This window comes from Pteropus vampyrus, unplaced genomic scaffold (genome assembly GCF_000151845.1).
Source record: "Pteropus vampyrus isolate Shadow unplaced genomic scaffold, Pvam_2.0 Scaffold472, whole genome shotgun sequence".
Lineage (NCBI taxonomy): Eukaryota > Metazoa > Chordata > Mammalia > Chiroptera > Pteropodidae > Pteropus > Pteropus vampyrus.
Window position 1 is genome coordinate 250244 of NW_011889253.1, and position 21699 is coordinate 271942.

At 36.8% G+C, this 21699-nt stretch overlaps 1 protein-coding gene across 4 annotated transcripts in view; it reads left to right on the forward strand.

Annotated features, from left to right (window-relative positions):
• LOC105307037 (integrator complex subunit 6-like) overlaps window positions 1-21248 on the forward strand; it is a 65576-nt gene extending 44328 nt beyond the window's left edge. The window contains exons 10-18 of one of the 4 annotated variants that reach the window (XM_023524564.1): window positions 6146-6240; window positions 7261-7371; window positions 9609-9827; window positions 10693-10816; window positions 11828-11970; window positions 13637-13871; window positions 18555-18926; window positions 19795-19888; window positions 20264-21248. In XM_023524564.1, coding sequence (XP_023380332.1) covers window positions 6146-6240; window positions 7261-7371; window positions 9609-9827; window positions 10693-10816; window positions 11828-11970; window positions 13637-13871; window positions 18555-18926; window positions 19795-19888; window positions 20264-20372 — 1502 coding nt within the window. In that variant the 3' untranslated portion in view covers window positions 20373-21248. The remainder of the gene's footprint in view (window positions 1-6145; window positions 6241-7260; window positions 7372-9608; window positions 9828-10692; window positions 10817-11827; window positions 11971-13636; window positions 13872-18554; window positions 18927-19794; window positions 19889-20263) is intronic. The other 3 variants (XM_011382400.2, XM_011382401.2, XM_023524566.1) reach the window with 3 other exon arrangements.
• Window positions 21249-21699: the final 451 nt, after the last annotated feature.

Consider the following 21699-nt stretch of genomic DNA (forward strand, 5'->3'; position numbering starts at 1 on the left):
ACACATTATCTGAGATGAGAAGTATATTAAATGGAATAAACAGAGTGAATAAAGAGGATCAAATGACCTATATAGAGGATGAGAAAGCTAAGGACACTCAATCAGAATGGCAAGAAAAAAAGAAGTCAAGACTGTAATAATAATTTAAGGAGCCTATGGGACAAAATTAAAAGTAAAAAACATCAGTGTCATAGGGGTACCTGAAAGACAAGAGGGAGAACAAGAAGTTGAAAACCTATTTGAAGAAATAATGGTGGAAAACTTCCCTCATCTGGTAAAGGAAATAAACATAAAACTCCAGGAAACTCAGAGAGTCTCCCAAAAAAGGAACCCAAAGAGGCCCACACCAAGACACATTATAATTAAAATGCCAAAGATTAAATACGAAGAGAGAATCTTAGAAGCAGCAAAGAGAAAAGCAGTTAGTTACCTACAAGAGAGCACCCATAAGACTGGCAGCTGATTTCTCAAAAGAAACTATGCAGGACAGAAGGCTTAGCACAAAATATTCAAAGTGATGAAAACCCAGGATCTACAACCAAGAGCTCTTTATCCAGCAAAGCTATCATTTACAGTCGGAGGACAGATAAAGAGCTTCCCAGACAAAAATAAGCTAAAGGAGTTTATCAACACTAAGCCATAATTACAGGAAATGTTGGAGAGACTATTTTCCCCCCATCTTTATTGAAATGTAATAGACAGTTAGTTGCTTGTATTTACATTGTACAAGTCAATGAGTTTTTTTAATTATAGTTGGTATACAATAATATACCAATTTCAGTTGTATAACATAGTGATCAGAAATCCACATAAATCGCAAAGTGATCAGCCCACTAAATCTAGTAACCTCTTCCCCCTTACATATTAATACATTATTAACCCTCTTTCCCATGCTACACTCTACATCTCCATGTCTATTCTGCAACTATCCATTTGTACCTCTTACTGGAGAGACTTCTTTAAGAAGAAAAAACATGTATCAAAATCACGAATAAAATATGGTAATATAAACTCATATTTATATGGGCAAATAACTTTCAACAAGAAAACCAAAAACGTACAGTAGAGAAAGCCTCTTCAATAAATGGTGCTGGGAAAACTGGAAAGCTACCTGCAAAAGAATAAAACTATACTGTTGTCTATCACCACAAACCAAAATTTACTCAAAATGGATTAAGGACCTGAATATAAGACCTGAAACAATAAAAATCATAGAAAAAAACGTAGGAACTAAACTTAAGGACCTTGGACTTAAAGAGGATTTTAGGAATTTGACCTCAAAAGCAAGGGAAGTAAAAGCTAAAATAAATGAATGGGACTATGTCGAACTAAAAAGCTTCTGCACAGCAAAAGAAACTGTCAACAAGGTAAAGAGACAACCATCCGAATGGGAAAATATATTTGCAAACAACGCCTCCAATAAGGGCCTAATATCCAAAATATACAAAGAACTTATACAACTCAATAACAACAACAACAGCAACAATGATCCAATCAAAAAATGGGCAGAGGACCTGAACACTTTTCCCTAGAAGACATACAAATGGCCAACAAATATTTGAAAAGATGCTCAACATCGCTAGCTATTAGGGAAATGCAAATCAAAACCACAATGAGATACCATCTTACACCTGTTAGAATGTCTATAATCAACAGGACAAGTAATAACAAACATTGGAGAGGATGCAGAGGAAAAGGAACCCTCATACACTGCTGGTGGGACTGCAAATTGGTACAGCCACTATGGAAAACAGTATGGATGTTCCTCAAAAACTAAGAATTGATCTACCATATGATCCAGCAATCCTTCTACTAGGTATTTACCTCAAAAATTTGAAAACCCATATCCGAAAAGCTATTTGCACACCGATGTTCACGGCAGCATTGTTCACAGTGGCCAGGACATGGAAGCAACTGAAGTGTCCTACAATAGATGATTGGCTAAAGAAGCTGTGGTACATATATACAATGGAATATTACTCAGCCATAAGAAGAGATGAAAAACTGCCATTTGCGACAACATGGATTGACCTCGAGCTAATCATGCTAAGCGAAATGAGCCAAACTGAAAAAGTTGATAATCATATGATGTCACTTATACGTGGGATATAAACCTAAAAGCAACAAATGAACAGGACAAACAGAGACTCATGGACATGGACTAGTGGTAACCAGCGGGTAGTGGGTGGAGGAGTAGGGGGTGGGTAGACGGTTAAAGGGGGTCAAATATAGGGAGATAGGGAAAGTGTGAAGCGGGTAAAGGGGATTAAATATATGGTAGCTGAAGGAAACAGGAGTTTGGGTGGTAAATACACAATAGAATTTACAGATGTCAAATTATAATGTACACTTGAAAATTATATAATTGTATTAACCAATGTTACCCCAATAAACTTAATAAAAACATGTTAAAATGGTAATAACTACATATCTATCAACATATACATCAAATGGAAAAGAATTATGTACTCCAACCAAAGGACAGAGTGGCTGAATGGATAACACAACAAGACTCCTACATATGCTACCTACAAGAGACTCACTTCAGATTAAAAGACACACACAGACTAAAAGAAAGGAGATGGAAAAGGATATTGCCTTGATGGAACTAGAGGGTATCATGCTGAATGAAGTAAGTCAGATAGAGAAAGACAAATACCACATTATTTCACATACAGGTAAAATCTAAAGAACAAAATAAACAACAACGACAAAAAAAATGGAAACAAACTCATAGATACAGAGAATATTTTGAGGGCTACTAGACAGGAGTGGGGTTGGGGGGATGGTGAAAAATGATAAAGGGATTAAGAAGCACAAATGGCTTGTTAACAAAATAGTCATGGAAATATAAAGCATAGTATAAGGAAAAATGTCAACAATGTTGTAATAAATATGTAAGGGGGAAGAGGGGTACTAGATTTAGTGGGGTGATCACTTGGTGAGTTATATAGATTGCTAATCACTATGTTGTAAAACTGAAAGTAATATATTATTGTATGCCAAATATAATTGAAAAAAACTCACTGAATAGGATAATGTAAATATGAGCAAATAATTGTCTATTATATTTCAGTAACTTGCCAGGGGAAAAAAAGCAAGTTAAGTCACATATACTTCATAATGCCCGGAAACATCACTGTATTACTGCATAGTACAATAACTATCCATAAAGGTGACCCTTGTTTATTTTATTAATCGAAGATTTCCATCAAAAGTAGTTAACAAAGGTTTAATTATTTAAGCAGTAAAACTTACCTGGGATAGATAAGTGAGGCTTAATTGGATCAATCAACTACCATAAGAATCATGTTAGTAGGGCAGTAACCAGATTATTATAGTTGGCAAGAAGACTCTCTCTCAATTAAGAAATTAGGATTTTTTTTTTCTGTTGAGGGCCAATAACTACAGAAATTAAGGCATTTATAACAACTTTTTTTCTTCTCTTAAATATACCACATTAAATTCACCTTTTTTTTTTTTAAATTAAGAACTAGGGGCTTATGTAAAAAATAAAATTCAGCTCCATATTCAGACCGAGAAGAGAAAAAGAGAATAATGGAAGGAGGATAATTCGATGTGTATTAATCATTATATATTTGGTGCTTTATACCTTTCACTTTTTTTTTTTTTCATTTTATATGGTGCTTTCATGTACGTAATCTAGTTCTCAGAACAATCTTGTGTGGTAAAGCAGTTATCATTAAACCAATTTTATAGATGAATTGGAGGCACAAAAAGTTAAAATGATTTCTCAAAGCTCACTCAGCTAAGAATGAGGCCGAGCTTGTATTCAAACCCACATCTTCCTGCTCTTTGAAGCAGGAAATGGGAGAAAAGAACTGGAAGAGAAAAATGTCAGTAGTTTTTGAGGTGTTGGCAGTATCATTTTACTCTGGTTCTACACTCTCATTTCCTTGTCTTTCAAATGTTGATTAACTAATCGATTATGACATCTTTACTATACCATCCTAGAGACTCCATATGAATAGAAATTTAATACCATGGAAATAATATTCTGAGCTACAAAGATAGTGTCACCCTAATAGTTCTCTACCGTTTATTTAGACTGTGGAAGTTTTTCTTTCTCCCTCCCACCCCTGTTAAAGAAAATCCGACGAGAAGTACTTAGTCTAAATTGGCTCCTGGCTTGAATCATTGCAATCAGCCTTGTTAGAAATATTAAGACTATTATTGACTCTCACTATGTAATCTATTTATATTTAAATGTCTCATCAGTCTTGTGGTATTTAAATTTGTCAGTTAGTTTCCAAAATCTGCCAAATTCCCAACAGATTTCCCATAAAGAAAGACACAGTGTAACAAGATATTTCCACGGTCTCTCGTTTCTTTCTGGCAAGATTTGAATGGTCTTTAAAGGACCTCCATGCAACAATGAGCCGGCAGTCTTTTCAGATCTCATTTCTTTGTTCTTTCTACCTTGTTCCAAAAGAACAACAACAACAACAAAAAAACCCCCTACATTTTATGACTTCGTAAATTCATTTAAATTAGTTTCAGCAGGAGTGAATAATTTATTATAGCAGTAAAAGGAAAAAAATATGTAGTTACTTTTCTTAACTAAAACAATTCAGAATTTCAAAGAATAGCCCTATTTGTAGAGAAATTATGCATATGGCATAGGAATGGTCTTGTCCTAGGAAGTAAAGCATTTGTTTTTGGATAAAAGCCAATAAAACCTGAAGAAATAAAATAGAAGATGAATCTAAAATACCTTTGGTATTTATAGTAAGTGTGGCAGGTTCATTTTGATGTTTGGAGATAGCAATTTTGAATTATTATGTTAGAAACAAATATATTTTTTTACCCTTGGAAGGAAATAATGAGATGTTTTGGAAATTTTCATGTGGTGTATATAATGCATTTAGATTATTAAAATAATTAAATTTGAATGCGAAAAGATAGGGGATATTTGCTTATTAAGGAAAATATCTTTAGTTGTATTAATGCACATGGTATTCAAGAGACATATTTAGTTGTACAGAATTTTAAACTTCAACCTAACATCTCTACTTATTTTTACCCAATTGTTAACTAATATTTGAGAGACCCAAAGTTTGGATCAAAATATCTGACCACTGAAATCAAAGAAATGAAGAGGGGGAAAATATAGCTAAACAAAGTATAGGCTAATTTGGGGGAATCCAAAATAGAATTTAGAGATTGCCATCATTATCTAGAAATTAGAGACTTAGCTTTTGTTCTCATATACTTTATAAAATTTCTTACCTTGGACCTTTCAGCAAAAAGTATAACACTATGTATGTATGTATGTATGTATGTATGTATGTAGTATGCATGTAGTATGTATGTGTGTGTGTATGCATTTATTACTGAGATATAATTGACTTATGACATTATTTTAATTTCAGATGATAAATGTTCAACATAATGATGCAATATTTGTATATATTGCAAAATGGCCATCACTTTAAGTCTAGTTAGCATCCATCACCACACATAGTTACAAATATTTTTCTTATGATGAGAACTTTTAAGATCTACCCTCTTAGCAACTTTCAAATGTGAAATACAATATTATTAACAATAGTCACTGTACTGTACATTATATCCCCATGACTTATTTATTTTATAATTGGAAGTTTGTACCATTTGACCACCTTCACTCATTTCACCCACCCCTCAACTCTTTCCCACCTCTGGCAACGAATCTATTTTCTGCATCTATGAGTTCAGTTTTATTGTTATTGTTATCACATCCTCTATTTAAGTAAACAGAATATTTCATCAACCAGTGACCATGGATTCTCTCTCAAGTGAAAATTACTACAGTAGATTTACCAATATGTAATAGGTCAGAAAAAATATTTCACATGGATCTCAGTCAATGTTTTATTTAATATTTTATGTAACTTCACAGATGAAAGAAAAATCTGTAACTTGAAAATTTATTTCACTTTCTAGAAAAATACCATATATAATTTTGGTAAATAGTAACAAAAAAAAAACAATCAAATAAACTCCAATGAAAAGTTCATCTAATGTAATTAAAACTTGAGATTTCTAGGAAATGATAATAATAGATGTGAGTTGCTTGATTTAGATCTTGGAGTTTAGGAGTGGAATAATGTAATATTTTATTTGTTTTTTTTTTCCCTTGCAGATGACTTGTTTAAAGTTCACAAGCTTAAGCCAAATCTGAAGTGGCGACAGGCTTTTGACATCTACTTAAAAACTCTGCCTCCATACTACCTATTAGTATGTATTTATGTGTATATATGTATTAACTGTATCAATGACGATTCTTGTCACAAGAAATGCCAATGAACCAAAAACTTTACCCCTGAAATAAGATATATATATTTTTTTAATTTATAAATATTTGTGTTGCCATTGTCTTCTCAAATTATGCATAAGAACTTGGCGATATCATGGTGGCACAAAAAGAATTTTTTTCTTTATTTTATTTTCTCTAACTGCCATGGTTATTTTTATAAAACACATCTATGTTTCTCTTATTAAAACTAACCTTATGAAATTATCATTTGGAATTTAAGAAAAATAGGTCTAGATTCATGTATTTTATCAACTTCCCTTTTTAACTCTAGAAATTCTCAGTATGGGGTTTCCCTCTGAAAAAGAATTCTAAAGACATTATATTTACTTATCGCCTATTAAATGTGTCCTAGACACAGCATGAAATAAGGGCACTGGCGTGTGGAGGGGGGCTCCAAAAAGAATACGAAACTACTTTGCCTCACTTGGGTTTTTACAATTTGAGAAACGTATTCATGATGATCTTGAACTGGTCACATAATCTAAATCAAGATTTATTAAAATCACTTCAGAGGTGGATGTGGTGAACTTTAAGCCAAGTTTCTAGAGATGAAAAGGCAGAACCATTGGTGTCTGGTTCTGGGAGGAGAAATTGGGGTGTATTAGTATTTACCATGGCAGGAATGGGGTGGAATAAAATGGGCAGGAATAAAATGCAATGTGAAATAATATTATGACGGGAATTAAGACTGAAAGCGGTTTACCTGTTTGAATTTGCTGTTACTTGCTCTTCTTATCCCACTCTCTTCTGATTTTTTTTTTTTTACTTTCTGCTCCTTCTCTGCTGTTTTCATTGCCACTTTTTAATGTTCCATGTTTGGTTTTATGTGCAGCACCTTGACTTCTAAGAAATGAATCATGTCCCTTTGCCCCTTATAACTGAACTTTGAGTATTTTAAGATTTATTCTATTCTTACTGTTGTGTATTTTGTTTCCTTATAGCCATTAAAGAAAGCACTAAGGATGATGGGAGCTCCAAATCTGATATCAGATAATTTAGATTGTGGACTTAGTTACAGTGTTATCTCTTACCTTAAAAAACTCAGCCAACAGGTAGTATTGGTAAAAACAAACAAACAAAAATCCTTTGCCCTCAGAAGTGCATTTCCTTATTCTCTAGTGTAATTGTAATTTTTCAAATTAAATGTGTATATATTTCTACACTTTATCGATTAGTACTAATGTGATTCTCTATGGCTTCTGGCTTCACCATTAAACTGCAGTTAAGGGTCTGTCAGTATCATCTGATGCTGTGCCATTTCTCCTTTTGTTTGCCAGTTTGTCCTACCCATAAGCTGGTTGATATTTTGTGGCCTAAGAGGGGCAGAGGCTTAATAGAATTATTTCATGGGTCACATTTTGTCTTATCCTCAACCTAGTTTCTCCTCAAGTTACATTGGACTAGAGCATCCCCCCTTTTTAGGTCAGCACACTGAGGCATGGTGTGATTAAATGACTTGTCTAAAATTAGTTTTTAGGCAATAAATATCCATATGCTTTTTCTTGGAGAGGGGGAGATGAGACTAGTGTTCCTCATACTGGAGGTGATAGGCCCCAAGGGGACCTGAAGAGTGGAGTTCAACCTCCTCTCTTCTTGCCCTCCATCTGTTACTTTATACCCACAACTCATTTGCCATTATTCACCTTGTCCCTTGCCTGCCCCTCTCTATTAGTACCTCATCCTCCACTCACCCCTACTTATCATACTTCTCACCTCTACCTAGCCCATTCTTGCAGGATGGATATGTTTGAGAACTACTGAGTTAGAGCTTTACTGTCATACAAATGTGTTATGTTATATGACAAATTCATGCAGCAGCTTTACTTTCTAATGCACAAGTGTATTCCCAGGTAGGGAACAGTTGTAGCATTTGCAATGACTACAGTACTTTAAGTTGGATATGTTTGCAAGTTGGGCCTTTAAAAAACAGAGAGTAGTAAGCAAAAAAGTGGCAGATTTCACTAAAGACCCAAAATGCCTCCACAATTTAAGATGCTGACACACCTTGCTAGAACTTAAAGTACGGTCTGGAGTTTACCAGCTCCTACCAGTCCAGTGTGCTCATAACTGCAAAAGAAAGGAAAGACAAACCCAGATTTCTGGTCTACCAAATGTGCCCTTAACCCCTTTTCCTCTCTGCTGATAGATTTTTGTTGTTAATGTTTTGTTTTGGTTATTTATTGATTGATCTATTGATTTATATATTTTTTATTTGACGTTTACCTTAGGCCTTTAAGGCTGTGTCAGCAGGGTGTGGCCACAAGGAAGAATAGTGAACAGAGTTGAAAGTCATGCAAGTTCTGGGACCTTCTGGGACATATTGCTTGTATGGTTTTATAAATGAGCTTTTGGGACCATTTATGGAAACAGACCCTTCATTTGCTCTTATCCCTTATTTCATGACTTAATTTTTAAAAAGATAATAAACATACTTAATTCTAATGATTAGGGAAAATTAATGAATATCTCTAACCAAACCACAAAAAATTCAAAATTATTTTGGGCTTACTGGACATTGGTGGAATTCCACCTTTTAGGGAAAAAGAAAAGATCATTACTAATTTAAAATAGCTCTAATTACTAATTTAATTACTAATTTAATAACTCTGTGTCACTAGTGTTCCTTGAACTATCTCAGATGTATGTAAATCACAAAATATGCCCAATATATTACAACAATACACTCTCAAGCACTATTTATCAGTATGGTATAATAGTGTCTATTAAGAGAATTTTTTGTTGTAAGTTAGTAAGAAATTTATTGAGTATTTATTACAAATTATTTACTGACAATATTTGTTAAATTAAGCTTTGCTTTTTTTGGATGGTTTAATATTAGAAATAAACAGTTTAATTTTTTTTCAGAAATTATGCCAATCTATGTAATCTGAATTTTAATTCTAGTTTACATTTATAAATACAGAGTCTTAAACCTTTATGTCTGGGTTTGAAATGAATATGTTGACTTAGACTAGATTTTACAATAACAAAATGAGATTTTAAATGTCTATGAATGTAATTTCTATCTATAGTGTCCATTCTCTCCATGATTCAATCATAATTTTGACACTAGACAAGATAAAAAATATATATTTGTCTTTCTAGCCCCCTCTCTTCTCTATTTGCTTTGGTAGTTCAGAGAAGCACAGGAAAATGTTTAATTACCCGTTTTTCTGTGATTTCCAATTGAAAATTGTTCTCTTGTGTTCTTAAAGTATCTTTCTTAAGTAGTAAAAATGATAGTGATAATATAGATCTTTTCATAACATACTATGTACTTTGATTTTAGACAAAACTAGAGTCAGAACGAATACTAGCATCAGTGGGGAAGAAACCTCCCCAGGAAATTGGAATCAAAGTGAAAAATCATTCTGGAGGTGGTGTGTTCTTGACTCACAGTAAAAATTTTAGAAAACTTTTGAAAGAAATTATAGGGGAAACTTCACTGAGACTGACAGAAATGAATACCAAAGAATTTGCTGGCTTCCAAGTAGGGCTTTTAAACAAGGTAAATTGTGACATGAATAATTTATATTTGCATGTCTTTCATATTTAGTTTTGAAATAATTACAATCCTGTATTGGACTTTACAGTTATTGATGGACCAGTTTAGGAATTATCCTGCCAGTATGGAATGAAATGTACAGGATGTGTTTAGGGGGTAATGTCTGTGAAAGATAAAGGGTAGAGGGAACAGAAGTGAGCAGGGAGAGCCTTCAGGCCACAATGCTGATCTAGCACCTGTGAGGGGAAAGGAAGAAGGAGGAATGGCTATGAGGAGCCTCAGACATCGGCGTAGCTGGGAGAAAGTCTTGGCCAGCCCAGCGGGGACCTCTGGCACCAAGATTCCCCATAGAGGAGGTCTATGTTGGGCAGAACTGGCCAGGCTCTAACACCCCCACCATTCTCAGTCACTGGCTGGAAGCGGCCTGGGAAGAGCATGGCCTCAGCTCAAATGCTACAGCAGGTCCCTAAGGCACTACAGCTAGAGGCACTCAGCTAGCTGCACTCCTCCCAGGAGCAGGCTTTCCTTCTGTGGGGAGATCCCAGCAGCTCACCTCCATGGCTGCCAGAGGAATACATCTGATTACAAGAAGTGGGCCTGCAAGGCTGCCACAGGCATAAACCTCAGGATTTGACGTTTTAAATGACATACTTGAAAAAGACTATTCCTAGTGACGTATGTAATACTTGTGGGTGTATTAGAATTCAGAACGAGGCCAGCAAGTGAGAATTTTCCACAGGGAAAATTCTGCCATAATCAATTATATTGAATATAGAGTCCTTCGCTTAGATTTTAAGAGGGTTAAGAATTGTATTTCTATATTAAAAGACTCAGGAGTAACTGAAAATATTTGTTTCATTTCAAATAGGATTTGAAACCTCAGACATATAGAAATGCTTATGATATTTCACGTAGAGGTCTTTTAGACCAGTTAACCAGAATGAGATCCAATCTGCTGAAAACACACAAATTTATTGTGGGACAAGACGAAGGTAAGTGAACACAGAAGTTGTTTTTCTTGATTAGGAAAATGTCAAGCTGGACATACAAAAAGGTGTTACCTAACAAATAGATTATTTTGTAATACTTTAATGTTTAGAATGGCTATTTTCACTAAATCTCTATATCTACCCAGGCACAAGTTTTTTGTTCTCAGGTTTAAGGGGAAGTATGCATTAATCAATGCATATATTATACTATCATGCTTTATTTACCTCATGAGCCGTAAGATAACCCCATGAAATGGATATGGATATGGGATATGGGTATGGGAACTGAGAGTGACCATTTTAGTAATTTTCCCAGGTTTAGCAAGTTGGAAACTGGCAGAACCTTGGTCTGTCATATTTCAGAAATTGTATGCCCCAACATTATACCACCCAGCCTATTGTGATGAATTCAATCCAGAACTCCTCATAAAAAGAGCAAAACTGATAGTGTCCAGGATAATTGGTGATAGTGTAAAATTCCCCTAGACTCTGTTTTGTTCAGTTTATACAGGGTCATTTGTCCATTAAAGTGTGCAAATCAGCCTGGCCAACCTCTTGAAATTATACACCAATTTTTATGGGAGGCGGGGCTTTTCTGTGAAGAGTGCCTGTAGATTTAATCAAATTCTCCAAGAAGGTGAGGCCCACTAATCAATTTTCTCTGATGATAAGATAAAACCATGAGGCCTAAGCTCTTCAAAATGCAGAATAAATTTAGTGTTTTGAGTTGAGATGGTGTCATTCCAATGAGAAGTCAGCTCATTCTCAAACCTGGTTTGAAGGGTCAGGGAGTTGTTCCTGGCCTAATGATTTGAGCTTGGAGGCAGTAGTGATGATAGACTGGTAATGAGTGGGATAAAGAGAGATGATTTGAGGTCCTAGAATGCTAGATTTGACATTTTAGGTTATCGGATGCCAACATGCATATTACTAAGCCAGACTATGAACACGTTCTCTCAAAAGGACTATACACTTCAGCTGTATAACTTCTGTTTCTTTTCTGGTGACTTGCAGATTCTCTTCATAGTGTTCCAGTAGCACAAATGGGTAATTATCAGGAATATTTAAAGACATTGGCTTCTCCACTTCGAGAGATTGATCCAGATCAACCCAAAAGACTGCATACTTTTGGCAACCCATTTAAACAAGATAAGAAGGTAGGATACCTATTTCTGTTTCTGCCCAAATTGTGCTATTCTTGCTATAATTCATTTCTTCTTGGCAAGATGAATATAAATCAGAGGTTCTCTTTCTGTTTATTTAAAAGATAAAATATGACTCCAGGGTTATTTGTTTATGGAAAGTGGGGGCCTCCTGATGCAAGAGTGTCTTGGTTAAGGAAAATAATAGCTGACATTTATTGAGTACCTAGTAGGAGCTGGTGTTTGAACTGATCACATTTAATGCTCACAACCGTTCTGCAGATAAGTATTACTGTCTGCCCTTTACTAAGAAGAAATGAAGGCTCACAGTGATAAAATGACACAACTGATAAGAGCCAGGATTTAAACTTACATCTTTCCAGATTCAGAGTCTATATTCATTCCCACCTCCACACATTAATTTATGCAATATTAAAATCACTATTTATTTCCTCAGTTTCCATTTTTCAGATGTCTAGTGCTTTATCTAGATAGTGGCAAAGTGTTTCTCTTGAAATATGAAGTACTAGGTGATGTTACTTTGTTTGAATTGTCCTACTAGAGATCTAAATGTGAGTAGTGTGTGTGTAAGAGAGAGAGGAAGAGGGAGAGGGAGAGGGAGAGAGAGAGAGAGGGAGGGAGAGAGAGAGAGAGAGAGAGAGAGAGAGAGAGAGAGAGAGAGAGAGAGAGAGACTGACCATTTAAGCATGAAGACAAAAGAGATTATATCTGCACTGACGGAGGAGACCATTGTTATTAAGAACATGCAGTAATCTGTTCTGTAACAAAACTAGACTGAAAAGTATTCCACTTCACTCCAATATTCAATTAATTGGAATTTTTCTGACTCTTTCTGTGTCTTGGCTTCCTCATTTGCAAAACTAGAGATAATTATTACACCTATCTCATAAAGCTCTGTGGAGGATTGAGTTAGTACATCTATACTGTTTAGAACATTCCTGGACATGTAATAGATGCTAGCAAATATGTTTTCCCCTTTCTGTTGTGTTTTCCTTTAGAAAATGCTTTGTAAAAGTCATTTATCATGATTTTATTCAAATAATGGTAGCATATATTCTTGGGCTATCCTTGGATGAGAACAGCTTTTAGCTGACCTTCTATACTGCTGGTTCTCATCTTTTATATATCCCCAAGAATGAAAAGCCCCTCATTTCTGTACAGCACCAAAGTGGACATATTTGAATCTCTTTGAGGTAATTACATTTTCCATCTACCTGTTCTTCACCATGTACATGCAGCATTCTGTACAGTGTTAATCAGTATTTCTTAATGATGAATTTGAGACACAAAAGCACACAAAAAGGGATGATTTCTCTTATCAAGTGTTGATTCAAAATGGTTTGTACTTCTTCAGAAAGGTAACTGTGGGTTTATTCCCATTTTGGTTGCTGAGAGTTGCTCATTCCTCAAGCCTTCTGGTTAATCAGGATTGTGTTATGCTTGACCTTGGCCAACACCTTACGTTTTAGTTTCCTACTTGTTCCACTTAGACTGGATTAAAATTGAGTAGCATTTTCTAAGAACAGAGTCTGTGTGGGACATGATAAATCTTTGGCCCGTGATTAAGGCCTATACTGGTGATGTAATACATGATTGTGTAGCATATGAAGAGTGCTTGCAGTATTGTTTTTAATGGAATATGTTCAATGATGTTTTTTAGGGAATGATGATTGATGAAACAGATGAGTTTGTAGCAGGGCCACAAAACAAAGTGAAACGTCCTGGAGAACCCAACAACCCTCTGTCATCTAAGAGAAGGCGGAGTATGTCCCTGCTGTTGAGGAAACCACAAACACCACCTACTGTAACTAACCATGTGGGCAGAAAGGGACCACCCTCAGCCTCGTGGTTCCCATCTTATCCAAACCTCATAAAACCCACCCTTGTACATACAGGTATAGAGTAGTGGTTGTGATTTCCTTATGGCTCCTAGAGGACTAAAACACTATAAACAATTTTATTTTCCTTTGCATTAATTTATTTTGTATTCAGTTTAGTTTATTAAGTAAACCATTATGAAATCATCAATGTGGTAGGTACAGAGGGCCCTGGGGGGAGCAGAGACCCTGTTTCAAGGATCTCAATTTCAATGAGGGGGGAAAAGATCCATACTTACATAGTAATTAACACAAGATAGAAAAATGGAAAGATATGAGCATGATCGCCTTGCCATGACAAGGCATAATGAGGTACAAACATTTGGAGATGCTGCACAAGTCAGAATGATAGAGCAGGTTTCCAAGGCAGTAGAAGCAAATGGGTTCAATAAGAAGATGGGTCTACACTTGCTCTTTGTGTCCTCATTTCCTCTTTATGCTCTAACCCAGTGCAGTTAGGCTCTCCCTCCTCTACTTCACTGAAACAGATCTCCTCAAGGTCCCCAGTGTCTGTCGTGTGTTGCCATTACTTGTTAGCATCATTTGACACAGTTTTTCACTACCTCCCCAACAGAAACTTTCTCAGGGTTCCCAGACACCACAAACTCCTGTTCTTTTTTCCCCCTTTAATAGTGACACTTTTTCATCCTCTTTTTCTGGTTTCTCCCCTTCTTTCCCACCTCTAAATGGTGTAGGGACACAAAGCTCAATTCTGGACCCTCCTCTTCACTGCAGTCTCTCCCTAGGTGATCCCATGTAGACTTTGGGTTTTAAATAAGATATACATTTCAACAACTCAGATATTTATACCTCTAGACTACAACTTGCTCTAAACTTCAGATTCAAATTTAACTGTGGACATGGTATCTTCACTTAGGTGACTAATAGGCATATAAAACTCAGTAGGTTTCATTTGTTTCTACTGAACTCCTAGAGACCTTTCCTCTCACCAACACAGGTCTACTTGCAACCTTCCCCAGTGCAGGTAATGACACCATCTACCAGTGTGCTGGTAAAGCTGTGACAGACGACTGTCCATGGGTGAGGGGATTGGAAGGGTGGAGAAGTCCTAGATTGTAGTGTTTGCAGTATAATGCCAACATTATCAATGTCAAGCTATCAATATGAGGTCACTGAACCAGATCAGGAAGAGTTGGGCACAATCGACTCTTGTGAGCAGTTGTGCACTAGCACCTGCACACCCCTGGCACTATTTACCAAGCAGTTCAGGTGAAAAACTATAGAGTCATCATGACTTCTCTTTTATTCTTCTCTCACTTCCATCCATTATTAAGTCCAGAGAACTTGACGACAAATATAATTATTCTATCCCACCATTTCTCTCTGTTCCTCAGTCTATGCTGCCATCATGTCATAAAGCTACTATAGTAGCTTCTTCTTTTTTCTTTATGTATTAATTTATTTAATACTCACAACATTCCCATTTCCTTATGAGAAAACTGAGGCACTAAGATGTTAACTTACCCAAAGTCATACTTAAAGTATGCTTCCATCTTTATAATCACCAAAAATGACAAAATGTAACAGTTATTATTTTTTGATTAGTTCTTTTTATTGCTTAAATTCCACACATAAGTGAAATCATATATTGTTTATCTTCCTCTATCTGACTTAAATACCTCCTAGGTTCATCACAGCAATATCTTTTCCCATCCCCTTCCTTTTCATAGGTAGGGGTCTTGTTTCCTTATGCTTTCAGCCACTCTATATTTTGGTTGGAGCACTTAATTCTTTTCCATTTAAGGTACTTATTGATAGGAATGTAGTTGTTACCATTCTTTATTCCTGTTTTTGATACATGTTTTTTTCTTCTTAAAGAAGTCCCTCCAACATTTCCTGTAATACTGGCTTGGTGGTGATAAATTCCTTTAGCTTATTTTTGTCTGGGAAACTCTTTATCTGTCCTTCGACTCTAAATGATAGCTTTGCTGGATAAATTATTCTTGGTTGTAGATCCTGGGTCTTCATCCTGTCGAATATTTTTTGCCAAGCCCTTCTGTCCTGCATAGTTTCTTTTGAGAAATCAGCTGCCAGTCTTATGGGTGTTCCCTTATAAGTAATTATTTCTTTTTCTCTTGCTGCTTTTAATATTCTTTCTTTGTATTTAACCTATGGCATTTTAATTATGATGTCTCTTGGTGTGGGCCTCTTTGGATCCTGATTTTTGGAATTCTCTGAGCTTCCTGGGGTTTTATGTCCATTTCCTTCACCAAGTTAGGGAAGTTTTCTATCATTATTTCTTCAAACAGCTGTTCACCATCTTAATTTTCTTCTGCTATGCCGATCAGACTAATATTTGAAGCCGTAATAATGTCCCATATCCCCCTTAAATTATTTTTGTAGTCTTGCCATTTTTTTTTTTCTTGCTATTCTGATTGAGTGTCCTGATTGGCTTTCCTGTCCTCTAGATAGATTTGATCCTCTTTTTTATTCACTTTGTTTATTCCTTTCTTTATTCCATTTAATATACTTCTCATCTCAGATAATGTGTTCTCTATTTCAGACTGGTTTCCTTTTATAATTTCCGTTTCCATTTTTATGTTTTTTACCTCTTTGTTGGAGTTCTCTACACTTCCCAAAAGTTCATTGAACATCTTTATAACTAGTGTTTTGAACTCTGCATCTGTTATATTGCTTGACTCCATTATTTCTGGATCTCTGTTCTGTTCTCTCATATGGTTTCTGCTTCTTTGTCTTCCCATTTTGGCTGCCTTTCCGTGTCTGTTTCTATGTACTAAGCAAAGCTCCTAAGTCTCCCGGTTTTATTAGTGTGGATTTTTGAAGTAGGTGTCCAGTGGCACAGTCCTGAGAAGGGTTCAGCAGCAGGCCAAATTTAGCCCCAGCCTGTGCTCCTCCAGGGCCACCTGTTAAGATTCAGCAAGCAGTCCACAGAAACTGAGGCCAGCTGCCTCCACCAGGGTGTGTCTCAGCAAGGAGCACCTGACTCGCTGAGAATACACCTGGATATGTCTTGGGTGGGGCTTCGAGTTGGGGAGGTGGGATTTCAGGGAATCCTCTGGGTGGAGCAACCTCCATTATCCAGTTTTATGATGTCACAGCTATGGCAGCGGTGTGTCAGGTGCACTGGTAGGGGGAGGGCTCAACGGAGAACGGTGGATAGCACTGGCATTTCTGTACCAAGCGAGTCTCACCTCAGCCCTCACTCCAACAATGTCTCCCTTAAGTCCCTGGTGCCCCCCGCGCACAGCCAAATGAGCACTGGTGCTCAGAGCGAGCAGGTCTGTCACCGCGGAAATCCCCTTGTGGACACGGCCCCTTTAAGAGGCGTCTGCCACTGCTGCAGCCTCTGTCTCAGCCACTCCGGACCGGGCAGCCCCGCGTCCTCACCCCGTCCTACCTTCTGCTGTTGCAGGGTGATTTCGTAGTTCTCTCACTAGTTGTATGGCTTGTTCATCTAGATCTCAGGCAATTTTTCCTTGCTGCTGCTTCTTCACAACTTTGATTTGGATGCCTGAGGGATGAACAGAGCCTCTATCATCTACACCATTTTTTTTCTCTCTCCCCCTAGTAGCTTCTTATTTGATTACCAGGCTGCCCATCTTCTCATCTAACCCATTTTCTGCTCTCCCATGTCCGTCCTGAAAACCCATTATCAACTTCCTATGTACTCACAACAGAATCTGAACTCCCAACTCTAACTTCAAGCTCTGCACAATGTGGCTCTGCCATCCTCTCCTAATACAAATCCTATCCATGTTCTCCTCGTTCTCTGCCTCTATCCTTTATGGTTCCAGCTGAGACCCTCCTAGGGCCCCTGCGCTTGCTCTTATCACAAGCCTGGAATTCTTCCTCTGCATGTGCACAGAGTCAGCTCTTTCTCCTCCTCCAGAATCTGCCCCAAGGACACCTCTTCAGCAAACCCTGCCTGACCACCTCGTCTACTGAGGCTGCCCCTGCTATTGTCTGTTACATCCTTGCTTACTTCTCCCTAACAGAAATTCAAATTGTCATTATTTCATTTGCTCATTGTGCACTTAAAAGTTTGACTACCCTATAAGATATAAGTTCTATAAGAGTAGGGGTTGTTTCTGTCTGTCTTATTCCAACTGCTATTCCCCATCTCCTGCCATGGGGCCTGGCACAGAAGGGGATGAGTAAATGAAGTAGGGGTGTCAGATTTGAAGTAAAAAGAAACCCAATTCTTTGACACCAAAGAGAATGATGAGAATCATATACAGACAAGAGTTTTTGGTGGAGTGCATATAGAGCCTTCACACCTAACGGCCATCTCTGTTTTCTAAGAACTTTTGAGGTAGAAAGGAGGAAAGTCGAAGGGGGCCCACATAGTCTTTTTATCAAGCTCAGTAAAACATGACATTTTATAGGTAAATTACAGAAATCATGACATTAAGTAAGACTTGCTGCTTTCTAGCTTGTAAAGCGCAAGCTACCACTAAAACATGAGTGCCAGAGACCTCAGAATGTTTATTAGTTGTACTGTCTTAGTTTCCACGTGTATTCATAGTGCTATGAAGGGAAGAAAATGGTTTTGTTATTTATCTTCCTGAGCTCAAGTTGAGGGGTCTCAGACTCCATCTGTTACATTCTCTTGCTTTATGAAACAAATACTTTCCTCAAAACTGAGGAGCACTGGTATCTACCTGTGGGACTGGTATGATGCACCTACCTCACAGTTCAACTTCTTAATTTGGTTTCCAGATGCTACCATTACTCATGATGTCTATGAGGAGAAGATGGAAAATGTTCAAATTCTATCTGATGGCTTCTTGTCAAAATCTGCACCAGAGCTTATGAATATGGTAGGAGATGGTATTCCAAACAACCAATTAGATTCTCTGTCTGATGACTTCATTAGTCTACGGAAAGATGGCCTGATTCACAAACCTGGTAGTAATGCAGTTATAGGAGAAAACAAAAACTTCAGTGTCTCTGCAGATGATCAAAAAGTCTCAATAACATCTACTTTGGGAACTGTGCCAAATACATTGCAAATAACTCCTGCTATGGCACAAGGAATCAATGCTGACATAAAACATCAATTAATGAAGGAAGTTCGAAAATTTGGACGAAGTAAGTAGTGAAAGAATATCTATCAATAATGTAATGGGAGGTTCTTCTCACTGTATAATTCAGGATAGATTCAAGCTATCTCTTGAGGTGCATTTTTGGGAAGCATAATTTAAAGTGATTCCTCTTGCTTTGACTGAAAAGAACCAATATACTTTTTGTTCTTTTTCCCCTTACTTATTGTACTTGTTTTCTTTTGCTGCTATAACAAATTACCACAAACTTGGTGGCTCAAAACTCTATTATCTTAAACTTGTGGAAATCAGAATTCTGAAATAATTTTCACTGGGCAAACACAAAGGTGTTGGAAGGCCAGCAGTCCTTCTGGAGGGTCCGGGGAGAATCTGTTTCCTTGCCTTTTCCAACTTCTATAGGCTGCATGTGCTCCTTAGATCATGGCCCCTTTCTCTGTCTTCAAACCAGCAATGTTAGCACCTTCTCTCTTCTCTAATCTCTGTTCCCATCCTTACATCTTTTCTCTCACTCTAACTCTACTGCCTCTGTCTTATAAGGATATTTGTGATTATTTGGGCCTACATGCACAAACCTGGATAATCTCCCCATCTCAAGATCCGTAACTTAATTACATCATCAAAGTAAAGTCCCTTTTTCCATATAAGGTAACATATCCACAGGTTTGGGGATTAGGACGTGGACAACTTTGGGGACTATTATTCAACCTACCACGTTTGATTTGTGTTTACAAGCATTCCTTAGTGATATGTGCATATGTTTTGATCTGAGTGTTTAAAATACAAACTATATCTAACTTTTCACCCATGAAGAATGATTACTGAGGATGTGTAAAGACTGAATTTTATTCCCATTCATATTTTTTAAATATTGAAGTGTGTTTTTTAAATATCTTCAGAATATGAAAGAATTTTCCTTTTGCTCGAAGGAGTGCAAGGACCTCTTGCAGTCAAGAAGCAATTTGTTGAATTTACCATCAAGGAAGCCGCAAGGTGGGTATAAAGAGGAACTTTGTTCTTTTTAAACAGTAGGGCCCAATGCAGGACAAGAGGAGGAATAGGCTTTGCCTTGCTGTTATCAAACTTTCGCCCTCACACATAGTTAAGATAGTCTCCAGAGGCCTTTAGATTGATATTATCTGAGTCCAACTCATTCACCCAACTCTGGAGCCTTGAGGGCTCATCTCAATCTGAGGTGAGCTTGGGCCCGCAATTGGCATTGTTAGTATTTGCTGAACCCTATCTTTACGTGAAGAAATATTTTTATTCTATGTAGATTACCAGTTCCATTTGTACCTCATACAGTGCCTTGCACATCACAAGTGCTTTAAGTGTCTTTTGGTTAATGAAATTTATCTTCATTTTTAGGTTTAAAAGACGAGTCTTAATTCAGCACCTTGAGAAGGTACTCGAAAAAATAGATTCCTACCACCTTCTCAACAACGTTAATCACATCAACAGCAGATCATCATGTTAATGCAAAGACCAAGGAGAAAAAAGGACAAGTGTTTTGAGCTATAGGATGGGACAAGATATTGTTGAAGCTTCTTAGAATGTTTTAGTCAATTGCCTTCTAGAAGCTAAGAAAAAGCAGTGGAGATTTTTTTTTATTTTGTGAGTCTCTGGCAGTAAAAGCTGGCTTTACCCTAAGAATTTTCTCTGAAAGTATTGATTTGTTGTTTTGTTGTTTCTCTTACCAATTGAGGAAAGTAATGTTATTAATGCAGCAAGTTAAATTCAGTAAACATTGTCACCCCTACCACAGGTAATAAGGGTTCACTCATTTGAATTTTGCTCTTCCGGGCATTTCCAGAGTGAATAAGGGCCACCTGCAAGTGGAGCACTATTTGGTGCACTTACCCTTTAGAAAGAATGGCTGTTCAGAATACAACTGGTAATCTTGTGTGTGCCGAACAGAGTTTTCAACAATTCCTAGTTGTGCCTTTTAAAGCATGCAATATTCAGGACAGTTTGAATCAAAGAATAAGAAAGCTGCTACTTGGGTAACTTATTTCTCTGTGGGAGGGGACAGGGAGAGTCACCAAACAATCTACCTCCAAATCTCTTCTATTTTGTCTAGAGACATTACAAAGTGCACCTGAGGCAGCCTCAACTCCTGACATTTGTTCTTTCATGTGATGACAGAAAGTCTACAGGTGGACTTGAACATTCTGTGCTTTGAAAGCACTAAAAGAAAAAATAATGTATATATTTCCTTTAATGTTTATACAAAGGTTTATATGGAACAGTTTGCATTAATTTGCAAAAATTATGTGTACAAAGATATTTTGACTTTGCATATATAAAATAAATCATTTTATTGATTTTCACAAGTTTATTAATGCTAGAGAAATTTCTAATTTTGTCTTTCTTGTAATTTATTGTTCCTTTAAGAAAATAAGTACACACTCTGAAATTAAGATGTTAACATATGGATTTAAATTTTAAAATGTCAGTCACAGAACTGAGTGATGGTGGTGAAAATGATGGAGTAGGGTATTCTAGGGGTCACTCTCTCATCAGAAACACTGAAAACACTAGAAAAACCTGTCAGAGTCAAGTTTATTGGAATTCTGAAAGATAGTCAAAGGTTTACAACAACCAAATAAATGCTGAGTCAGGAGAAAAGGCATTGACTCATGATAGTAGAGTTCATGGCATTTTAACTTATTCTTTACCCATTCCCCTCCCTGGTATAGCAGTGGTTTTGAAGATGACAGCCTGCATTCCACCTGTGGGTTCCTGATTCTGGAGGGAGAAGAGTGGGCCTTATTCCCAAGGAGCTGTGTTTGTTTGTTTGAACC